The sequence below is a fragment of the Scophthalmus maximus genome, chromosome 15 (genome assembly GCF_022379125.1).
Source record: "Scophthalmus maximus strain ysfricsl-2021 chromosome 15, ASM2237912v1, whole genome shotgun sequence".
Taxonomy (NCBI): Eukaryota; Metazoa; Chordata; class Actinopteri; order Pleuronectiformes; family Scophthalmidae; genus Scophthalmus; species Scophthalmus maximus.
The window spans coordinates 2807991-2827215 of NC_061529.1; the positions used below are offsets into that span (position 1 = coordinate 2807991).

Sequence of the window (19225 nt, forward strand, 5' to 3'; positions counted from 1 at the left end):
GAAAGTTTGCAAAAAAAGATTTATATGTAAGTAAGGAAATAATTAAAGTGACATCCGTGTAAGTTTAGCAATCCGTGACTTGTAATTCCTCCACAAACATATTTGTTTTGGCTGGTTGGCGCGCACACACTCGCACATCAGCCTTCTGCTGCTGCTGTCACCCTCCTCGCCTCCAGGCAGCGTCGGGTCAGATGACTTTGAAACGTTGTCAGTTACTGAATACAAATGACGTGGCATTTTCTACACAAATAAAATGCAATTAGCATATTTACATGGCATTTACGAAACAAACAAAAATAATCTTGGAACTCTACAAGACTTGTGCAAGAGGAGCGCTTACTCAAAAATCTTTCTTCCATTTTATATGTAAATAAATAGGAATGAATACTCTTATTATCATTATCTCTAAATCATTAAACAAAACATTAACCACCTGAGAGTCATGTACACAGTGATATATTGTTGCTATACTGTACAGTAGAACATTTAGAATTGATTTACAAACAGATGGTGTTAACACCCACAGGAAAATGAGTAGTGACCTCTAGTGGTCAAACAGATATTGCGGCTCGGATTCCCTCCACATGTGAGTCGATGGCATTTGTTCTAACAGGTGATGAGATTTCTTTTAGCAATGAAAAGTGCTCTATAAATGAAATCTAATATTATTATTATTATAATCTGGTCTGATTATAGTTGCATTTAAATCATGTAATCCAGTTTGCATGTAATTCCGTTACTACCCAACCCTGCCTGTAGGTGACACGGTGGTCGGGCCGAAACTGATCCTGTGCGTCCGTGTTGAAACTCCTAACCTCCTCCCTTCTGTCCACAGTGTACAGACTTCTTCAAAGTCGGCCGGGGGATTTACGAGGACTTTCGCCGCCGCCTGCCGCACTACCCCTCCGACTTCACAGACGGTAGGCTGGACTTGGACTAATGGTGAAAGTGAATCATCCTCCTTATTACGCCACAACAGGGGGCACAACCCTCTGGCGGCTCCTCATTTATCCGTCACCCCCCAATTTTTTATTTTTTTTTTGCCTCGCATGCATCTGTGCTGCTTCTGTGTCACACCGAGGATCTTCCCCCCGCTAAAGTGACGGACGCCTCAGACGCCTCACTCCTGCCATATGTTCCACGTGTGTCCAATATTATTGTCTGGTGTCCCGAGACATCAGACAAGGACATTGCCCCCCCCCCCGCATATTGCCGTTGCAATCTCGGCAGGCTGGCGTTTTATTCATTTATTTATTTATTTATTTATTTATTTTCAAATCAAATCAGCAAATGTGTGAAATTGTCTCCCAGTCACACACAAGTACACATGTGACCTACTGTTAAAAGAAAAACTCCTGGATGTTATTTTAGTTGCTTGTTATGTCTAGAAATGCGTGAAGCGTTTTTCATAATGTGATTATAACTGATGGATGAAACCCGGTCAGTTGACCCGGTTGACCTTGACTGTTTTCTCTGGATCTGGATTCTCCTTCCTCTGCTGCTCCGCGCTCAGTTTCATGGTCTCATTTATTAATATCCAAAACGCTTTTGTCGGGCTGTAACAGAATCAAGATATTTCTCGTCTTGTGAGTGTCATCAGATATCGATCAGCTGATGAAGGTCACAGGACCAGAATCACTGTGATCACATTAGAGCCCAATTAGAGTGTTTTATTTAAAAAAAAAAGGGGCTTATCCATCATTTGGATGGAAGATAACTGCACTTACAACATGATGGATAGCACAAAACTGAAAGAAATTACTCGTATTAGTATTATTTCTTTTTTCTTGGGCAGTGAAAAGCCCTTGTAAAACAGTTTAACCGTAACTAACTACATGTTCCATATTGGCGCTGAATGAGGAAGCGTGTTCATCACCCTCCGCTCTGTTGCGAGGCGAACATGACTCATGTGTTTGTGTTCATCTCCCCCCAGGTATAGTTGGCAGTAATAAAACCCTGCTGAAGTACATGACCACGGCCATCTTCCTCTACATCGCCATCCTCCTCCCCGCCATCGCTTTCGGCTCCCTCAATGATGAGAGCACACGCGGCGAGATCGGTGAGAGCACGCACTCGCAGGGAAAAACACCTTCCCCCAGAGTCTCGGTCTGTTTCCTGTTTATCTTCTCCACAGAAAAAAATCTACACGGAGAGGAAATGACACGCTCTCGTTCTTGAGCTGCTGTTTGAAGCTTTGCTCTGATTTTGGTACCTTACAAGAGATGATTTTTACTTTTCAACTCTGACCTTGATCTCAGAAGGCACTTAAGTTAAATGTGTCATAAAGATAAATCCATAATCCGTAACCCTCCATGAAGTGTTAAAAATGGCTGATCAGATTTATGAGGGTTTAGCACAGTGAGTAACTACTTTCACGTGACAAGTGGTCATTGCGTTTGATGTTTTAACGTTATATATAAATAAAAAATGCTGGGCTTTAAAATGGTTATTAAATAAGCGCTTGACACATGGTAACATTTGCTCTCTGAAAAATGTATATAATATTTATATATAATATATATTAATGGATTGGTCGATTTAAATCAGCCCATATGAGCCTTTTTAACATGTCGGTATCTGAGTTTATCTTTGGTGATATGCGCCATAAAATATATTTAAATATATTTGGTTTTATTTGTGTTTTCATTTCATTCTTCAGTTTTATAACAGAGTTTATGCTGAAACTGTAAAATATCAAGCCACGATTACATTTCTTTGTCATAAGGTTTGTTAACGCCATCTTTGGAATCACTTTTAAATATATATATATATACAGTATATATATATATATATATATGGATATACATCCATATCAGAATTCGGCCTTCAAAAATCCACGTCAGTTGGCCTCTAAAATGTGTGCAGACATTCATGCACATTAATCAGTGCTAACATTAATTTCCTCCTGTGTCTTCTCCGTGTGTGTGTGTCCTCCCGGGACAGATGTTCGTAAGACCATCATCGGCCAGAGCATCGGCGGGGTCATCTACTCGCTGTTCGCCGGCTCTCCCCTCGTCATCCCTCTAACCACGGCTCCCCTCGCCATCTTCATCAGCGGTAGGCCTTCCTCTCTTTCTTTGGTCCTCTCTTTCAGCTCAGCTCCGCCAAAATGAAGTTAGATTTGAAAGAGGAGGCGGCGGGCGGGCGGAGCGCTGAGAGCATTAGGTCAAATAATCAGGAGAAGGATTCACTCAGCTTTGTACAACAACAACAACAACAACAACATTGCATATCTCAAAACAAATGTACGTGTATGATATTACGTAACGGCTGGTTTCAGGCGCGTACGGATCAGGAAACTCGCTCATCGCATGTAGGAACATGTAAACCTTATATTAAGTCCAGAGAGACAACAGCACGTAAACTACGATGCGGGTTTTTCCCAGGAAAAGGAGCAACTGTCGATGCCAGCGTGTAGTTTTAATACCCAAGCTGTTTGTTTGTGTGTTGGGTTTTGCTGTGAGATGATCTCTGAAATAATTGGGTTCGAATTGTGCTTAGTGGATCCTCATGGGGATAATTATAGTTCATTTCCAGGAGCCGGTGTTGAGCGGAACAATGGCTCGTTTGTGAAGCTGTAACTCATCTTACACACAAATATGCTCCAGATTACGGATAGAATTTTTATGGCTTTAATAAATACATTGCAATTCTTTTGCCTCGTTTGTTTGAATGAAATTAGTTTTTTCCCTCACATGTCTGTCTGTCTGTGTGTGTGTTGTGTGTGTGTGTGTGTGTGTGTGTGTGTGTGTGTGTGTGTGTGTGTGTGTGTGTGTGTGTGTGTGTGTGTGTGTGTGTGTTTCTGAGTTCTTCTTTATTAGCTGTAGCAACAAAGATGATCAGTACTCTTCCTCGTTAACCTAGTTTCCGTTGTTGTTGTTTTTGATCTGTCTTCTTCTGTTGGTTCCTTCTGGGTCAGTTTGTTTGTCACATACATTACTTCAGATGCAGCTAATTGAATTTTGACGGAGGACATCCTCACCTCGTCTCTGTTATCTTAAATAACACAGATTAGTCAGCAACCGTCTTGCGAGGGGACCACATGTTTACCGCTGCCTCGTTCTAAAGGAGCCGTCGATCAACAAGAGTTTAAACACAGTCCTGGGGTTGTGGGAGAATATTGGTGATCAGGATTAAAAATGATCAGAAGTTTCCCGATGTGTGTTAATATTTCTGTCTCTCTGTGCGTGTTTGTGTTCTCGTGCGCCCTCGCAGTGATCCGAGGAATCTGTGACGACTACAACCTGGACTTCCCGGCGTTCTACGCCTGCATCGGTCTGTGGAACTGCCTCTTCCTCATCCTCGGAGGGGTTTTTAACGTCAGCCTGCTCATGAAGCTCTTCAAAAGGTTCATGTCACACATTGGACCCACTTTTTTATTGTTTTCACTTCGGCGCTAGTCCAATTTATCGAATCAATTCCTACATTTTCTTCCCTCTGTTGGCACGCCTCCTCCGCTGTGAAACGGAGAGATGCTTTAAATTGGGTTGTCATGACAGCGTCTGCTGCGAAATCACTGGCACTCAGCAGGAGAGACTCCCTGTTTTTGTCTAAGGAACAGCTTTGAAAGGAAAGCCGTCTATTGTGTGTGACAGCCACCGGAGTTTCAGATCCAGCCTTCAGGTTCCCCTTAACCAACGTTCACAGGTTCACTGCCTGCTGAGCTACTGAGGGAAATGGGTAACACACGCTCGCTGCTGAGGAGAAAGCACATACCAGAAAACTAGCACAAACCCTCCCCCCCTCCCCTCTGCCCCCAAGAACTCTGGACTCTGAGTTATTCTATTTATTAGTTTCCTGTATATTACACATACTGTACAGTATTTCCTTTCTATTGCACATTTTCAATCTATTCTATTGAATAGTTTCCTGTATATTACACATACTGTACAGTATTTCCTTTCTATTGCACATTTTCAATCTATTCTATTGATAAGTTTCCTGTATATTACACATACTGTACAGTATTTCCTTTCTATTGCACATTTTCAATCTATTCTATTGATAAGTTTCCTGTTTATTACACATACTGTACAGTATTTCCTTTCTATTGCACATTTTCAATTTCTTTAGCTTTAACTTACTATTTAGAATTTATTTATTGTCCATATTACTTATGTTATTTTTGTTTTGTCTTTAATTTTGTACTATGGCACCGTGGGTCCGAGATAAATGTTTTTTCAATTCCTCTATATGTCTTGAACCACAAACTCCGAGGAAATCACCAGCAGAGATTCCAGAGAATAAAGGGATCAGGCACTTCCAAATTAGCTCCATTTTCCGGATCGATGACCAGGTCCATTTTTTATATATACAGTCTATGGAACTGTCACCTGCTTTAAAGTACACAGACACAGTTAACACACCTGTCACCTGAACACCACAGTGATGCAGCAGCCCTGAAATAAGTTTTTAAAAACACATTTACCGACCGATCCGACCCGTGAAGGAGATAAGACAAATCCATTTTATCTGTCTGCGTGGCTAGATATAATTTTTTTCCCCCATAAAGATTATTTTTTTCTAAAATTGCAGTTCACGTTGGAGTTTCTTTACACTTTTTTTTTTGTAATTTCAGTGTACAGTGATACACTGCCACATCCCTGCGTGTGGCTTCTGTAATGTTCCTGTGGTTTTCCCAGGTCGACGGAGGAGGTCATCGCTCTGTTCATCTCCATCGCGTTTGTGGTGGACGCAGTGAAGGGCACAGTGAAAAGTGAGTTCCCCCGACACGTCACTGTTCTCACTCACTCACCGAACCCTCCACACGAGCAAAGACAACAACATGCGTGACTTCCTCTCTGTTGGTTCAGCAGAGTGTGCGAGATGTACGGTACTAAGCAGTAAAAAAAAATTCATCAATCCAGGTTTCAAAACCCAGCCTGCAGCCATGTTACATCACCGCCCTGCCTTTACTGCACCTCATCTGAGCACATCATAAATATTTTACCCAATTTAATTTCCCGCAAGACGAGGTGACGATAGCAGGATGTCATTTATTTTGAATGCGACGTCCCGTTTTCGTAGAACGCGCTTCCGAGTTCGTGCGCACGCCATCACCGTAACATCGACCTGTGACGTTCTGTTGACACCTTCCAGCCCAAGTATGTCGTGGTAACACGAATCAAACAGGTTCAGGCTCCGCGACGACTTTGTCTGCTGCGAAACTTTCTGCTGGTCTGTGGAGAGAGATGCATTCAGGACGTGTCACACAGGCCGTGTTGAAAGGGATGAAAGCGATTATGTCTTCCTGTGTGGGACAAAGTTGTGTCCTTCTTATCGGACAACAGTTGCAGCGTTGCTCGACGGGGCCTGGTAGTCGTCACACGGGCGTCGGTCCTCCTCGTTTGACCTCTGGTCCAGTCGCCGACTGTTCTCATTCGTGTTTGATATTTATAACTGTTAGTGGGATCACAGGCATAATGAAGCAAAACAAGGCTTTGCGACTGGAGTGAAGTTGATCGGGGTGATCCGGTCAACACGCTTATCTCATGTCCTGGAACTTCTCTCCCTGCCACTTTACACTCCTCGTCACCGGAGTCTCGTCAACCGCTCTGACTGTCGAGACTAGACTAGACTCCACCGCCACACTCGTGGCTCTGTGAGGCCGTACTCAAGATGATGTTCACGTTCACATTCTCACTTTATCATGCCAACATTTGCTACCGTGCTCTTTACGCCTTGGGAAGTAGTTTTGCCAATATTTGGAATTTGGAAAAGTGGACGAATCACTGACGTTATTACAAAAGCCAACGTCAATAACCAAATGTCATCTCATCCAATACTTAACTGTGAATATGTTTCACTTGAGAACCGTCCACCTCATAATCATGTTAGACAGACACTCAGGGCATCACAAGTCATTACGACTCATCGCCAAGGGACCTGTGATATTGTCATAAAATATCTCGGCTCTGCATCCAGCGGTATTGAAGATATGTCGGCGTAACAGCTCACCTACATTTCTATCGCGACCAAAAATCCGTACAGCAACAGTTGTTACGCGTCGGTCAGTGTTTGCCGCTGCGTGACTGAACCTCGTGCTTGTGATCTCAGTCTTTCACAGATATTACCACTCCCCGACGCTGGCCAACGCGAGCGTGGAGGTCTTCCCAGTGGGCGGAGACCTGCTGGGAGGAAACAGGAGCCAGGTGGCGGTGGGCTCAGCGCTCAACGCCCTGCCCGAATCCCTCATCCAGTGCACTCGAGAGAGGCCCGTCCTCTGCCTGCTGCTGATGCTCGGCACCCTGTGGATGGGTTACACCCTGTACCAGTTCAAGAGGAGGTACGTGCGGCCTCCGACTCCTCAAGTTAGATCACTGCAGGGGTTCGAGTCGCCCTGCCGACTCCGAGATGTCGTCAGTAGTGACGGAGCTCATGGGAACTTTCCAGACAGCCTCTTACGAAGCTCCCGTTTTCCTGTCAGTGATTTGATAAGCATTAATATTCCACTTCTGATTGCTCCCAGTAATCCAATCAGCCTCGAAGCCCGATTCAATTGTGTAAGCAAGGGGCAGATCGAGGTACTTAAACAGTGTCAGGATTGCAGCCATTGTCCTTGTCTTTGTCCAGTGTAATTGTATTCCTTCTTTATTTGTGTCCCTGTCTCTCCCTCTCTCAGTCCGTTCCTGCACGCCAAAGTGAGGGAGGTGCTGTCAGACTGCGCGCTGCCGATCTCCGTGCTCCTGTTCTCCTTCATCGGCTCCTACCTGTTCAGCGACATCGAGCGTCAGTTTCATTTGTTGCTCCACTGAACACCAAACCCAGCGATAGAGTCTGTCATTAGCACGCAACAAACATGCTGTCGTCACATCCTGCAGACAAATTTATTTACTTTTTCATAAACTGTGAGGTTAAAATGAAGACAGTAAATTGACATAGTTATTCATTCTAGCATCACAACAGTAGACACACTTGTCATGTCTGCATTTTAGGATAAAAGCGTCAGGATCAACTCACACACAGTAGTGAGATTATTGGTAAACCTGTAAATGCATTATACTGCATTATAAAAAAAAAATGTAAATAAAGTTATTATAATGTCATTGAAGAGTTACAGTCATGGAGTTATAATGTAAATGACCCACAACACACATCCTGACCCACAGCTGTTATAAACATTCAGAAGAGACTTAAACTATATATTTATACTATACTATTATTAATATTATTATTATTGGCCTTAGGAAAACATCGTCTTTCATTTCAGCTCACTCTTCTGAACTTAAAGCTTGATGATTGGATGTTTTTTAATTAAAATGGAAGTTGTATTTTTCTTCTCCCTGTGGAGATATTGAACAGAACTTTTACTCCCAAAACACAGAATGTCCAAAGCACACAGCTTTTTAATGAAGGTCTAGTGTGATTTGTGTATTGTTAATTTAAACTCTTATAATGTGAGTTTGTTGCCCGTAATTTTGTTTCTTTTGGTAACGGTGCAAATCAGTTTGGTCTGTTTGTCCTAAAATTTGTGTATTTTGAATTTAGCAGTTTGGTTGAAGGTGACAGTTTTAAAACATTACATTATATATACAATATATATATATATATATATATATATATATATATATATATATATATATATATATAAGGAAATTCAGTAAGTGGTTGTTATCTGTCTTTATGGGACAGGGCCGTTTGGGATATAATTAACATTCGAGGCTTTTGGGCTCAAACCTGCGACCTCTTTACCGTGAAGCCTCCGTTATTTCATTCCTTTATTATCTGTTTATGTTCCTTAATCAAGCCACAGGCCGAAACACACTGGAGATTTCCAGTTTCCCCTCCTCTTATTGTTTCGCATCATTTTGAGTCTCCATTCATTGTTGCCAAGGCGCTCGCTGTTCTCCAGCGGTCGACGCAGAAACACAGAGACGAGCGCCAGAACCCTCAAGCGAATTTTAAAATTCAAGCGCCTTGCCAATTTTCTGTTCCTTTTACCTCCTGAGACAATAAGTCATAAAATAATAGACCCATTACTGTATCGTCACTTCATCCTGAATCTAAACAACTGCACTCGATTCAGCTGCACTGGTTCTAAATAAGATATAAGGCCAAATATAAAAAATGTCACCACATATGAAAACATGAGTCATCAGAACATTGTCAGACACAGTTATGTTTGTGAATATTAAATATGATCAGTTTTACAAGTTGCTGTAGTGAATTTAGAAGAATTGTGTCTAGTTGATTTAATTTTCTCAAATATTTTTTCTTATTAAGATTTAGTTATCAAACAAATAATACATTTTTAAGAATATGGAGGCAACATATTTTTTTAAATTTCAAAAACAAATTAAAATCACTGCTGTTTTTTTTCATCCTTTTTTCAAACAGTTCCAGTCTTTAAAGTTCACAACCGGCCCGTCTTCAACGTGGCCCCGTTCGAGCGGCTGTCGGCCATGAACGTGGTCAGCGCCATGGGCCTGGGCTTCCTCCTGGCCCTCCTCATCTTCATCGACCAGAACATCGTGGTCTCGCTGACCAACGCACCGGAGAACAGGTACGGGCCATAGTTTCCCCAAAAGAGCGTCACACATCAGAGGAGACTGGACAGTGACGCGGGTAAAACCCGGAGTACTGGTTCTCATTTTCTAGTATCTGTTATTCGTTCTTCTTCGTCTCTGTGGCCCTTTAAGCAGCCACCAGGGACGTCTACCCACTGACCCCACTGTGGGGCCTGCTGTCTGCTAAGGTAGAGCAGGTGAACTGAGCCAGAAACTTGAGATCTGAGTCCAGTCGTCCGAGTCGCCGAAAACACAATGTGGAGCTCGTAGCCTGCTCCTCTGGATTTCCACCAGACAGACCAATTTAGACTTTTATCCGTGGCCCCGCAGATGTAACGTCAACCCGCCCTGCAGGGAAAAACTTCGAAGGATGGAATTTTTAAAACATATCTTGTACATTTGTTGGGTAGAAATGAGGAACGAGGAAGAATTCAACTGTAGGCAAAACAAAAAACCTAAAAAGTGCTTTCTAAGAGCGTTGATCTGTTCATCTCTATTTTATTATTGCTTTATAAATTGTATATCAAAAATTGGGAATAAAAAAAGGTTAATAAACACACTTCATTACATTCCTCATGTATAACTAACGACAGGACAGGAGCTCGAAAAAAACAAACATGTTCCAATTTCTCTCTTTTGATTCTTTCATCTAGTACATTCCTTTATTTTTGTTTTTATTGTTTTCCCTATTATGGAAATATAATATATTAAACCTTTTGGAAGTTTTTCTACCTGCACAGGTCATTCTTATATTTCTCACATCACATTCTCTTTCTTCTTTGTTTTCAATTTAATTTTGATTTATTATATATAGAGACTATGCAAACCTCTAACCTAAAAGAAAAATGACTTGCACACATTCAGGTTCAAGGGAAATAATGGAGAAAAAAAAAAGTGTATTTACCAAAAGAACCAATAGAATCTGCTCACAGCTTTCGGTTGGTGGCAATGTCCTGCTCAAGGGCACGTCAGCAGGATCCAGGAATATTGATCTGTAGGACTTTACACACACACACACACACACACACACACACACACAAACACACACACACTGGAGAAGCAGGGAAGACGCAGAGCAGTGATCCTGAACTAACATGAGCAGAATTCTGTGGCATCATAAAGGTCACGGCCCTTTCTCTTTTTCACTTTTATGTAAAGTTACTGTAATTATGATGTCATCATCAGTGGGATCTTGTTTTAAACTCGTCTGCGTATGAAAACATGGGAGGCTTCACGGCATGCATGTGAACTTTCATGTATTCTGAGTGAGGTTGTGTTGAAGGGTACTGATGACCTTGGGAGAATGATGCCATTTGTGTGTGTGTGTGTGTGTGTGTGTGTGTGTGTGTGTGTGTGTGTGTGTGTGTGTGTGTGTGTGTGTGTGTGTGTGTCACGTCTGCTCACTTTTAAATATTGCTGTGTGCACATTTCTTCTTCTTCTGTCTGTGTAAATGAACTTGTGTGCATGTTTTGTCGGTGAGTTGTCCTGTTGCGTTGCCGTACGACGTTGCCGTACGACTTTGTCGACGGCGCTGCGGTGTGTAACGGTTGCGTTGCTCCCCAGGTTGCTGAAGGGCACGGCGTACCACTGGGACCTGATGCTCTCCGGGCTCATCAACATACTGATGTCGGTGCTGGGGTTGCCCTGGATGCACGCCGCCTTCCCCCACTCCACCCTGCATGTGCGCCAGCTGGCCTTCGTGGAGCAGCGCGTGGAGGGGGGGCACCTCTACGAGACGTGAGTTACCCGCCGCCGCCGCTAATCAGCCGCTCAATTAAAGGTCTTCTCCGGAGCGCGTGGTGACTTGTAATTTTGTGTCGCGGTGCTACTGTATCCTGCTCCTCTCTGATTGCATGATTACTATGTAACCAGCCGTCTTCTCCGCGGGTGGAAGAGGTGAAGGAGTTTCTAAAGAGAATCGAGTCCACGCAGAAATGTGCAACACCATATTTAGCACGTATTCAGAATCCCTCAGGTCACAGAAATTCATAGTCTAGATTTCCATATCTGATTGTCTACGAAACATTTGCAAGAGTGATTATTTAACGAGTCCCAAACTGTTCAGTGTGTCACAACTTAATTGAATAAGTACATAAAGCATCTTTCAGGAACATAACATCACATTATTTATTTACTTCACATTAAAAGGCATGAAATGTAGTAGCAGACAATACAGATCATTATCTGTATTAAGTATTATTATTGTTGTTATCACGTCTTAAAAGATTTAAAAAATATATTTAATTATTTTGGAAGCCTGAAGACATCAAACTTTTCAAAAAAAGTTAGAGAAAGAACAGTCAGAAAGATCGACATTCTCTCTTTCATCAAAAAACAATTATATATATTTTGTAATTTTTATTTTTTTCCACCAACCTTATTTTGACCTCTCAAATTCATCACGTGACCTTTATGTGGGTCTGAACCACATGTTGGGAACCTCTTATGTAATGAAGGATTCGACATTCACTAGCTTCACCTTCGTGGAGATGGATGGATGTTTCAGTTTGTTAGCATGTTTCTGTCCAACACAAACACTCTCACACACACACATTAAATACAATGACACAGGGGTATGAAGTAACAATAACATGACTTAGATACTCAATTCTGCAAAAAAATCTGTATATGACCTTAGATAGTTTACAAGGGAGGAATGAAGTGCAACATGACTCTTCTTCTTCTATCTTCCTTCTATTTCATTTCTTCAGTTCTCTACATTATTTAATATCCAGCATAGACATCTGGAATCTTGTTTTTAATTTTTATAACCTTCATTTGTTTATGAAAGTAAAGGTCCCTTAAAATTTGCCTGGAATCTTTTTTTTTTCCTAAATCGAAAATGTGCTCAAACACTGATAAGACAAATGTTGTCTGTTGCATTGTATGCACAAAAAAAGAATTGTGTGCTTTCCAGCAACCATTCGTGTGTGTGTGTGTGTGTGTGTGTGTGTGTGTGTGTGTGTGTGTGTGTGTGTGTGTGTGTGTGTGTGTGTGTGTGTGTGTGTGTGTGTGTGTGTGTGTGTGTGTGTGTGTGTGTGTGTGTGTGTGTGTGTGTGTGTGTGTGTGTGTGTGTGTGTGTGTGTGTGTGTGTGTGAGATCAGGATTGTCCAGGTGAAGGAGACGCGTCTGACATCTCTGGCTGCCAACATCTTCATCGGCGTGTCTGTGCTGCTGCTGCCCGTCCCCCTGCAGTGGATCCCCAAGCCCGTCCTGTACGGCCTCTTCCTCTACATCGCCCTCACCTCCATCGACGGCAACCAGATGTGCGATCGCATGGCTCTCCTCCTCAAGGAGCAGGTGTGTGTGTGTGTGTGTGTGTGTGTGTGTGTGTGTGTGTGTGTTGGTGTGTGTTGGTGTGTGTGTGTTTGACCATATGTCGATCGCAGGGCTCCGTAGATCAAACGGATGACTGGGTGCCCGTCGCTGGACCACACACTTGGGTCCAATGATATTTGCAAATATCATTTTTGGTGTTGGTTTTAATCTGCTCAGAACGCCGGGTGGGTGGGGTTTGGTAAAAATTAAGACAGATCAGCTTGTACATCAGCGTTATTATTATTCTCCTGCGGGGTATCCGCCTCCTATTGATGCTTCCTGACACTTTCCCTCAGTTATTTTCAGTCGGATTAAAACATAAATTCAAATATTTGGAAACTATCAGAATCTCTTTTCCTCACTTTGTGTCTGATGTAACCTCCCCCTCCCCCCTACTGTCTCACTGGAGACAGCACTGTCCTCCTCCTCTTCACTGTGCTTCACACACTAGCGCCTCCAAATGGCAGCGAGACGTAACAACATGAAGGTCACGGCCAAGGAAAGTCTAAAACAAATGGGAGTCGTTTTGTGTTTTATTTCGCAAAAATCCTATTTTTCTTCATTAAAATTCATTTGAAAATGGACAGTTCAAACATACATGTCACCGTTTGATGAAACAGATTCCAGCTTCACATCCACAGGTCAGAGCAGCTCGATGACAACTCATCCTCTACTGCATTGTATGTGTCTGGTTGTCAATCAAAATCATATTTTAGACATGAGGACCATCGAGAGGACGTCAGAATCAGACTTTTCAAGTTGTTTTTAAAGGTTCTGATTGAGCTGCAGCTCGTCACCTCGTTGTCGTCGGCCAGGATGCTCCATTGATTTGTGGCCGACTGCCCAAATGCATGTTACAATCTGGAAAAGAGGATAATGGACCAAATATGGAGGAGGGGCCAAACCATTTCAATTTTTAATCGCCACATTAAACATGTTTTCTCTTGTAGCTCCGTTACATCTCAGTTTCGCCGCACATGAAGTTTATGACGTTTGATTTTCAGCCCCTCAAATGTGGAGAGTTGAGTTTTGTCCCGTCTTGTTTTTTTCTTTATTAGTCTCGTTTACAAAATGGTCTCAGGTTGTTGAGCAGATTGTGAAAATTGTGTTTTTGTTGGGCGGAAGTTACCAGAAGAGAAGCTGCTGGTTCACAGGTTGATGTCAGCCAGAAGAGATGACGTTGTTTTACTGGAAGATGGAAAGAATTTCTATATGATAATCTCACTGAATGCATTGTGCATTTAAGAAAGCGTCCACTGAAGGCTAAAAGATAGGTAAGCAGGTCTTAGAGGTGTGTGTGTGTGTGTGTGTGTGTGTGTGTGTGTGTGTGGGACGTCTACTGCAGCAGACCTGAGGACAGCGAGGAGAAGACCCTCAGGGGAGAGATTATGTTTTTTAATCTGTCCTGATCCCCTCTCCCCTCTCCCCTCCTGCAGACGTCTTACCCGCCGACCCACTACATCCGCAAAGTGCCCCAGAGGAAGATCCACTACTTCACCTTCCTGCAGATGATGCAGCTGCTGGTGCTGTGCACGTTTGGCATGTACCCCATACCGTACATGAAGATGATCTTCCCTCTCATCATGATCATGCTGATCCCCATCAGGTACAGTAACACCCGGCGGCCATTTTGTCCACCCTAGAATGAGTGCGTTACACCAGGACGACAATTCGTGGATGTGGACAATGTTTTAGCCACGTGGACGTTTTCTATTGTTTTCCAAACTACAAAACGCTGTGAAAAGAGGGAACCGAGCAGACTTTTCAAATTCTGCAACTGGAAACATCTGTGGAGTGTTTCTGTGCTGCTCGGTCTTCACTCGGCACAGTGTGAAAACAGTGGCAGCAGCTGGGCCGAGTGCATTATATATGATATTTGTATAAAAAAAAAATCACAGAATAATTCACTACAATTCTCTTCTTTTCTTTCTAGTCAAAACTTGCGGGAATGTCTGCAATGAATAATATAAACGGTTATTACTTATGTAGGCCAACGCTTTTCAAAGTTTCTTCAGTATGGTGTTCCTCTTTTCTTCTGATGATTTGGTTTCATTTCTTCACGTCTCCGCTGCAAAACTTAACGGAAAGTAGACGAGTTTTATCAAAGTTTGTTTATGAAACTCTACTTACTTTACATACAAGCTTTCATGAAGGTCGAGTTTACAACAGGCTGTTTGTTGTGTCAGGCCACATCTATACGACTACGTTTTCATTTTAAAACTATAACGATCTCCGTCCAGACGAGCGTATCGGCACACTGAGCATGTGCTCACCGGTGGAAACAGGAAGCACATTAGTTACGTTATTCAACATTTGAATGCTGCGTTTCACTCCAGTGAACCGCCACATTAAAATATCTGCCATAGTATTATTTCTGTTTCCTCCAGTGTCGGAGGAAACAGAAATAAGAATCTACCGTACGACCAATCACGTTGCGGTCTCTCATCGCGTTGTGGCTCTACTGAACATCACGGCCGTGAACACAGCTCAAGCAGATTGTCTCCTCTGCAGCTGGTTGCCTGGTTACAGAAACTACTACGACTGAGAAACAGCAATAGTGAAAAGTCAGAGCAGGGATTTATTTTCTTGGACTGATGCTGAGGTGGAACTTGCGCCGACAGTGAGTGTTCACAGCGTTTCACCTGCGCCGCTGGTCGTCGAGTCGTGACCGATAAGAACCAATCAGGGAGTGAGTGCTGGTGACTGCGTCATCATTTCCGAACGTTTGCCCGTCCTGACTACAACGCAGACTACAACGGGCCGAGCTGCGTTTCCAAACGTCACAGTTTTAGACGCTGGAGAACTCCGGAGAAGTGAGGACGTCGGGCGTAAACGAAGCAGCAGTGATGCGTTTTAAAACGCAGCCTTGGCTGCAGGTTAATTATGTCAACTTCACTTGAACAGTCAGAGTCTGTTGCTGATTCTCTCTCCCGTTCACCAATGAGACGGAAGTGACGCATCTTGAATGATAAGATCTGACATTTTCATAATTTAGTGGGGTTTTTTTCCTTCTCATATTATGTTTCTCATTTCTGGACCAACTGGTAACGACTGACCCAACTTCTTTCCTCTTCTTCTCTGTGTTTAGGAACAACGTGCTCCCTCGTATCATTGAGGCCAAATACCTGGACATCATGGATGCCCAACACATGTAGCTACAGACGGAAAAAACAAGCTCTCAAACCACAAAAAGACAAAAAAAAAGAAAAATGAAAAAAAAGAGAAATGAGGATTTAAAAAAAAAAAAAAAATTTAAAAAGCATATTTTTCAATGCAAAACTGTACGGAAGCAAAAAGGAGAAATACCGACTGTTTAGATTTTTGTATCTGATAAGAACATTCTTACAGGTGAAGCACTGGAAACGCGGGAAGTCGTGTGAGGACGAGAGACGAGAGACGAGGGGAATATTTTCCAAATGTGGACAGAAAGACGACAGACAGACGACAGACAGACGACAGACAGCTGCATCTCTCTGCTGTGCAAACCCGGACTGTCCAGAACTCCCTGTTTCACACATACTGTATCTCCGTGTTCTTCTCCTCACTCCTTCACTTTCTACAGTAACTCTCTTTACATGCTCCTCTCTGCAGTGTGTGTGCGTGTGTGTGTGTGTGTGTGTGTGTGTGTGTGTGTGTGTGTGTGTGTGTGTGTGTGTGTGTGTCTGTGTGTGTGTCTGTGTGTGTGTGTGTGTGTGTGTGTGTGTGTGTGTGTGTGTGTGTGTGTGTGTGTGTGTGTGTGTACCTGTGTTTCAACCGGTGGGTACGTGCTTCAAGTACTTACTGATACTGTGTAAGTAATAAAACATCGTACAGTACGTAGAAACAACATTTTACCTACTTACACTGTGTTGTTAAGTATTTAAACACTTTTCCATTTGGTGAAATAACTGGTACTGTAGGAACACTGCGTTTAGGCGACTGTAAAGCAAATCTTCACCTTTTGTATCTCTTGTATCATCGTGTGCTGTTAAAAAACCTTCACATTCCTGCAACGTTCTTTGCTTTCCACGTCTTTCCAATCAAATGCCAGTGTTCATTAAGGAGAGGGAGAAGGTGTGTGTGAGTGTGTGTGAGTGTGTGTCATGGTCACTTCTGTCTTTAATCTTGCTTCCTGTCAGCTCTTTTAGAAACCCTTTTATTTTTAAGTGCTCTACTGACTAGAAAATACATTCCACAGATATATAGATCTATATATATAGATATATAGATATATATATATATATATATATATATATATATTATATTATATATATATATTAATGTAATTATATAGAACGACAGCACAAGCCAAGACATTTAGTGAAATCTTTATCTAATTAGAATATATTAAGGCAGTATATATATAAATATATAAAAAAAATATTTTAGGTGAAATTGAAATAGAATATTTATTTATCGTATTGACAAAGTAAATTTTTTTTATTTTTTTTGTGTTTTACCCCCCGAAACCAGGAAGTGTAACTGTCCTTACGTGTTTCCGTCACATTCCACTGAACTCGTATTTCCAGTGTCGCGTCTTACTGTGCGTCGGACTTCAGTGTTTCCATGTCAGAGTCTAACACAGTTCTGGTGCATCGCTGGTAAAGAGGAGAGTCAGGTTCAAAGGTTCAATAAACTAATAATAAAGAAATTTGCAGGCTTTGAATTCAAGTAAATGCCCACCCCCCTTTTTGGTTTTGTTGTAATTTTTCTTTTTGTACACAAGTGTTCAAGGATGAGTTCTAGAATAATCCGGTCTTGTTTTCTTTGTTTAGATGTTCTGATTAGATCGATGCTTGCAAACATTGTCATGTAATAAATCCAGACGTCTGGAAAAAAGGTTTATCTTGTTATCTACAGTACAAAAAGAAAAGAAAAAAATATATATATATATTAAAATAAAAAAGATAATTTCTAAGTAGCGGTTTGCTTACAGCATGTCTTATCTGGGGTTTTCTTTTTATACAATGTGATGCCGATGGACATGTATCCTACAGTAGAATAAAAAAAAAGTCAAACCGTAACTTCTCGATAAACCGAATGAATGCAAAGCTCAATATTCAGCAATACTGTGTAGAAACCAGAGCTTCACTGGGGAGATGTGACATTTCCCCAGTGAACAGACCAGCTGTATTTCTGAAGCAGCAACTTTTCACCTCACGTCCTCATGGTACAGAAGAACCTGCTCTGCGCTGATTCAATTATTGCTCATAAGGGAAAAGAAAAAAGTAGCTCGTCGACCCGGCGTTCGCAGGCGCCCGATGTTGTTGCGGTTTAGTTGCTTCCCCTGATCTCCACATGGCAGCTCTGTTCAACTTTGTCTTACAGATGTGAGGAAGATGTTCCGATTTAAGCAGATGCCTCGTTGCCGAGAGATAGCGAAGGCGTGATGATGGGGGGGAGCTCGGAAGGCATTTGCATAATCTTTGGACTTAAGACAGCAGCGGTGAGAAGGAGAGAGAGCGAGAGATTGCGAGTTATGAAGTAATATGTACAGTTTGCAATGCAAAAGTTTAGTTTTTACTGGACTGTCCATTATAATCCGAGACAAGGTATTAGTTTCTAACTTTGGGCTGCAGAGATGAAGCCACATCCCTTCGTACGTGACAGTATTGTTGTTGTTCCTCGATATCTTCTCTGTACTGATGATTTTTTTGGAATAGCAGAGAAATTTTCTCTCCGAGCTCGTAAACTTCGGATTCCGAGCGAAAGACTCTCAGCCCCGCTTGTGAAACCTTGACTCCTCCCTCCTTGACTCCTCCCACCTCCTCCTGATTGGATTTGTTTTTGAAAATTGCGTACTGTGGTGTTTTGTGTTTTTGTTTTTCTCTCCTTCTTTCCTGATTTCATATAGCCTACTTTTTCTAATCATGAATGTAAGATGTGTGGATTTTTATATAGCATACTAATTTAGGTGTCGAACAGAATCTGTAATTTTTGTCAAAAAGATCAGCTATATTTGTATAAGCTGTCGTATGTAAAAAGGAGAAAAAAATGCTTATCAAACAAAAAATGTGTTGGTTTATTATTATAGTATATATATATACTGTACACTGAAAAAGAGAGACTATCTCAAGCTGTTTGCCAAATAAAAAAGTAGTAGTGATGTAAATGTTCTGGTTTGCTTGTGTTTATTGTGGATGACAGAGACTGCAATAATAATAAAAAGATGGACGTGTCATGACGGCTCATATAAAAAAGTGAGGCCAAATCCTCTGGATCGCCCCCTGGTGGCTGGCTGCGGTACAGGTCCTAAACCCCGCCTCCTCCATGTTAGTCTGTACTTTTATGATCTTTAATCCTCGTAATATGATGACTTAATCTGATGATATTGTGACTTCATCCTAATAATATGACTTTATTCTTGTAATATTGTGACTTTTTAAAGTAAAATTACAGTTTTAATCTTCTAATATTACGA

The 19225-nt window shown here is 41.9% G+C and overlaps 1 protein-coding gene across 5 annotated transcripts in view; it reads left to right on the plus strand.

The window, feature by feature from the left end:
• The window catches only part of slc4a11 (solute carrier family 4 member 11), an 87270-nt gene extending 68354 nt beyond the window's left edge, over window positions 1–18916 (plus strand). For all 5 annotated transcript variants that reach the window (XM_035609747.2, XM_035609749.2, XM_035609750.2 and 2 more), the window contains 12 exons: window positions 836–920; window positions 1934–2059; window positions 2944–3057; window positions 4216–4348; window positions 5643–5716; window positions 7057–7285; window positions 7622–7728; window positions 9337–9502; window positions 11071–11244; window positions 12612–12807; window positions 14262–14431; window positions 15914–18916. In XM_035609747.2, the coding sequence (XP_035465640.1) occupies window positions 836–920; window positions 1934–2059; window positions 2944–3057; window positions 4216–4348; window positions 5643–5716; window positions 7057–7285; window positions 7622–7728; window positions 9337–9502; window positions 11071–11244; window positions 12612–12807; window positions 14262–14431; window positions 15914–15980 (1641 nt within the window). In that variant the 3' untranslated portion in view covers window positions 15981–18916. The remainder of the gene's footprint in view (window positions 1–835; window positions 921–1933; window positions 2060–2943; window positions 3058–4215; window positions 4349–5642; window positions 5717–7056; window positions 7286–7621; window positions 7729–9336; window positions 9503–11070; window positions 11245–12611; window positions 12808–14261; window positions 14432–15913) is intronic.
• Window positions 18917–19225: the final 309 nt, after the last annotated feature.